General features: G+C 40.1%; 1 protein-coding gene across 1 annotated transcript; it reads right to left on the reverse strand.

The window, feature by feature from the left end:
• Positions 1-467: 467 nt before the first annotated feature.
• On the reverse strand, positions 468-4,197 carry pdia4 (protein disulfide isomerase family A, member 4). The gene is made up of 10 exons (XM_051881621.1): positions 3,889-4,197; positions 3,488-3,647; positions 3,188-3,393; positions 2,922-3,060; positions 2,600-2,805; positions 2,359-2,517; positions 2,111-2,262; positions 1,655-1,811; positions 1,331-1,564; positions 468-1,102 (listed from the first exon to the last, which is right to left on the reverse strand). The coding sequence occupies exons 1-10, from the start codon at positions 3,974-3,976 to the stop codon at positions 687-689; spliced, it is 1,917 nt and encodes a 638-aa protein (XP_051737581.1). The 5' UTR covers positions 3,977-4,197; the 3' UTR covers positions 468-686.
• Positions 4,198-4,345: the final 148 nt, after the last annotated feature.

A 4,345-nucleotide genomic window follows, 5' to 3' on the forward strand; every position in this document is an offset into this window, starting at 1 on the left:
ATAATGATTGCAAAATATTTTAAGAATTTGTAATACAGATTTATAAAGGTGGTTAAAATCAATCAGCTTGATTTTATGTCCAGGTCCAAGTTTTTATAGGTCTCTACTTGTTTCAAGTGAGAACACCATCTCACCGACCATTTAGGAGCACCATTCATTTAAAGCACATATACACTATTTAACCTTTAAAAACTCGGTGTACACTACAGTCTCCAAGCTCACGGTGTCCCGGACACCAATATTTAAGTGAAATCCATACTGGGCAACTGAGAATGAGGTTAGGATGCAAATTTTTGGAACTACAGCACACCAAGAGTGTATATTAGCTGTATGCTTTTGAGATCTGAAGGAGCATTCGGACCTGAAAATTGAAGTGTGACATCAAGATTTAACAACCAGATGACATTAAGCAGGCTGGTCATCAAGAGTGAGTATACAACCACAGCTTATTTATGACAACCACTCCATTTACATTTTTACATTTTATTTAAAAGACTTGGGAGAAATAAACCTAATAAACAGTGCTTGGTTTGGAATGAAAATACTGAATGTTTTGATCCCAGAAACAAAAGAAAGTACAAAAACAAATCAAAACATTCTCTTTTTGGAAGGTTTCTAATCCCCCCAGAATACTTCCATTCTCAGGGAACTGCATTGATATAAAGTTCATGGTTTCTATAAATCTCTTAAAGCTCATCTTTTTTGTGTGATAATTTTGTGGCATGTTTTTCCACAAATTTGCTCAGTTCCTCCAAGTCCCTTTTGCCGCCTTCAAATTTGACTGGGCTCTGCTTGCTGTTGCTGGGAGCAAAGTAGATTGTAGGGAAGCCCTCTACTTTATAACTGTCGTGGGGCACATCATTAGCAGTGGCATCCATTTTGGCAATGACAAGATTCTTCTCATTTTTGTATTTCTTTCCAAGAGCCGTGTAATCTGGCTCCATCTTTTTACAGTGGCCACACCATGGCGCATAGAACTCGATAAGGACATCTTTCTTTGCATCCATGACAATGTCATCAAAAGTCTTGCCTACCACAACCTTCACCGGTCCTTTGTTGCTCTTGGGAATAGGCTGAGACTTTACAATAGGTTTCAGCTTACCTGTCACAGAAGAAAAGATATGTAGTCACTGATTTGAACTTAGTAGCGACGAAAAGTAGTGTTCTACACCAATGCAAGACTGTCACTGTTACATTTGCATTCTTTGAATAACTTCTCTTACAAGACTGGCTTAAGATTTAACTCAATATTGAAACAATCATTCTTATTAATCCTTAAGTTGTGAAACCATGTTCACTTTCATAAGGAATACATAAACCAAGAACTTACCTTTTTTGAAGGCCATAATGAAGCTCCGGAGCACATCGGAGTCAAATTCCTCTGGCTCCATGGCATATTTCTTCCCTCCCTCACCAAGAATTCCAACATTCACCTCCTCCCCGCTTTCGCTGAGTCCCAGGCTCTTCAGTTCATCAGCATAGTCTTCCTCATCCGCAATGGCAAAGGTGTACTCTGGGAAGTCCTTTGCTACTTCAAGCACTTTGCTCCTCCAAAACTGTGTGGCTGGGTGGAATCAATTGTGTCAGTAGTGAACAAAAGCATTGTGTGCTACAGGTATGATCTTAATTAATTTTACATGGCTTTGCTACATACCAACTCTGTAGTCAAAACTGAAGTCCACTCCATAATAAACAACCACAAGAGGTCGTGTGGTGTATCTCTTTGCATCATTGCGCTGTTTTCTGTGTCCAACCAAAGGTAGTATGTGTTTCTTGAAGAAATCTTGAACTTCTGAAGCAGGTGTGGAGTCCTTCAGGAAAAACAAAGACAATCTTTTAGGAAAACTGACTTCAGGTTTGCTCACATCTACCATTGTTCTGCGAATCTTCACGGGCAAAATCTAGTCATTTATATAGGAATATACGCAATGAGGAATTACACTTGTGGGCGAAAGATTTCCCCACGCAGATTTCGCAAAGGTTTGAGTTTAAAAGTAACTTCTTACCTGTTTCTGCCCACCTAAATTTCTGTAATGTTACCGCACCTTAACAATAGTATCAAGCTTGCTTTGCAAAGATCTCACAGAAACATTAAAGATGCAGAACTTACTTTAATTGTTAGTGAATGAGATGCTGGCTCATATTTAGACCTAAACTTCTCTGAATGGAGCATGACTACTTGTCCAGGTGAAGCCTTGAGGAATTTTGCGACTTCATTATTGAACGTATGCATAAATTTGTAGTCATCTCGCAGAGAGTTACCTGCATGAAGAGAGAACAAGTTGTTAGAAAAAAAATTAAAAGTAAAGATTAAATCACTTTCATTTAGGGACGACTTTCAGACAGCATAATACACACATGCTTCTTGATAGATCTCATATGCTGCATCTTCTTCACTGGAGAAAACGCCTACAATAACTGCATCATCTCCATCTCTGAGGATCTCCTGAACCTGTTTCAGGGTCTGCACCTGCTTTGATGGAGGACCCGCCTGGTCTGACATGTAATCAACAATACCTGTAAGAAAAAAGAATGAAGAGACTGAAATTCCCAACACCTCCACATCAATCTGTCACCAAGACAATGGCTGAATGCCTACCAAACTTCTCCCGTGGTCCATTGTAATCGAAAGCTTTGCCCTTTCTGAAGATTTTAAGAGTTGGGTAGCCAGAAACACCAAACCGCGTCGCTAAATCACTCTCTGCAGTGGCATCTACTTTAGCCAGTGGAATAGGAGGAGTGCGATTGCTGAGCTCTTTAGCAGCTTTCTCGTACTCAGGAGCGAGTCTCTTACAGTGGCCACACCTGTTTGAATTTAAACATAGTATTCTCAAAAAGACACACTGATGGTTTAGGAAGAAGGCAAAGATTTTAAATGCAAAGTTAATACATAAGCTGCATGGGACTCTAAATATACAAACCAAGGTGCATAGAACTCCACCAGAATGATGTCTGCATTGTTCACCACATCATCAAAATTATCCTTAGTCAAGACTAGGGTGGCCTCTGGAGGAGGTTTCCAGTCTGGTTGGGCAACTTCTTTAACCCGTTCCACAATGGCTGGAAAAATGAAAGTTAAAACCATGCTAGATTAACAATACACCAGGAAAGAAACTGATTCACAGCAACCTATAGGAAGCTCTTTAACAAAAAAAAAGCCATTTAAATTAATTTTACGTGCACACACCATGCTCACTTCTGTCCCCATCATAGTCCACCGGCTCCCCTTTTTTGAGTATTTTGATGGTGGGATATCCAGACACTTCAAACCTACTGCCCAGAGCACTGGCCTTAGTGGCATCAACCTTTGCCACAGGAATAGGTGGGTCATTCTCCTTTAGTGTCTGAGCGATCTTCTCATACTCAGGAGCAAACTGTTTGCAGTGGCCACACCTGAAAAAAAAAAAAAAAAAGTGTATTTGCATGACCAAGATCTTTGACAGGCGATGACGTGTTCTCCAACTGATGTGGAGGAAAGAAAACTTACCATGGTGCATAGAACTCAACCAGTACTGTGTCTTTGCCTTCTATAAAGGTGTCAAAGTTTTCATCCGTCAGCACCAGCACCCCATTCTCCTCCTTTACTTCAGTGGCATCTGCATCATCATCCTCATCGTCATCTTCCTCTCCTACATCTTCAGCTGAATCTAAAATATTTAGCAAAATATGAAATGCATTAAGCTAAATTAATATCAATATTTTCTTTATCCTAGATACTTTAAGTATTTGTTTTAGTGCAACAAAAAATTCTTTATGGTCTCCACAACACAGTCCAACATGCACTAAACAACAATAATGCACCAAGCTTGCTAGCAAGTGCAACGGCTCTGAATAGCTCAAAACACTCACAAAACGTTAGATATCAACATCCTGCAACATATATCTTACCATCTTTGGCATCTTCTTCGCATCGGCTTGGCAATATGAAGTGTGTCACTCCAAGCAACACAATCAATAGAAGGGTTATCTTCTTCATGATCTGTAATATTCACGCCTCCTTTAGTTAGCCTAATGGTTTAAACCGAAATGCATACACTGCTACCGGTAGTCAAATGAACAAATACTGTGATAGTTATTATGATAACGCTTGCATTAAATGATTTTGGCTCAGCTCATCACAAACCATTCATTTTTCTCTCAATCCAATTTTATCACTTCGCTTCGCTACCCCACTCCTTTACTTGAACTTGTCTGACTTGCCACGCTCTGATTGGCTGGTAGAGCAAGGACTTGGCCAATCATCGATCGCCACTGAAGCCCGCAGCTCATGCACGTTCAAAACCGCAATTGGATGGTCTGTCTTGGGGTACAATGTGATTGGATGGTAAGTGAAAGGGATAGGACG

The sequence above is a fragment of the Ctenopharyngodon idella genome, chromosome 23, assembly GCF_019924925.1.
Source record: "Ctenopharyngodon idella isolate HZGC_01 chromosome 23, HZGC01, whole genome shotgun sequence".
Taxonomy (NCBI): Eukaryota; Metazoa; Chordata; class Actinopteri; order Cypriniformes; family Xenocyprididae; genus Ctenopharyngodon; species Ctenopharyngodon idella.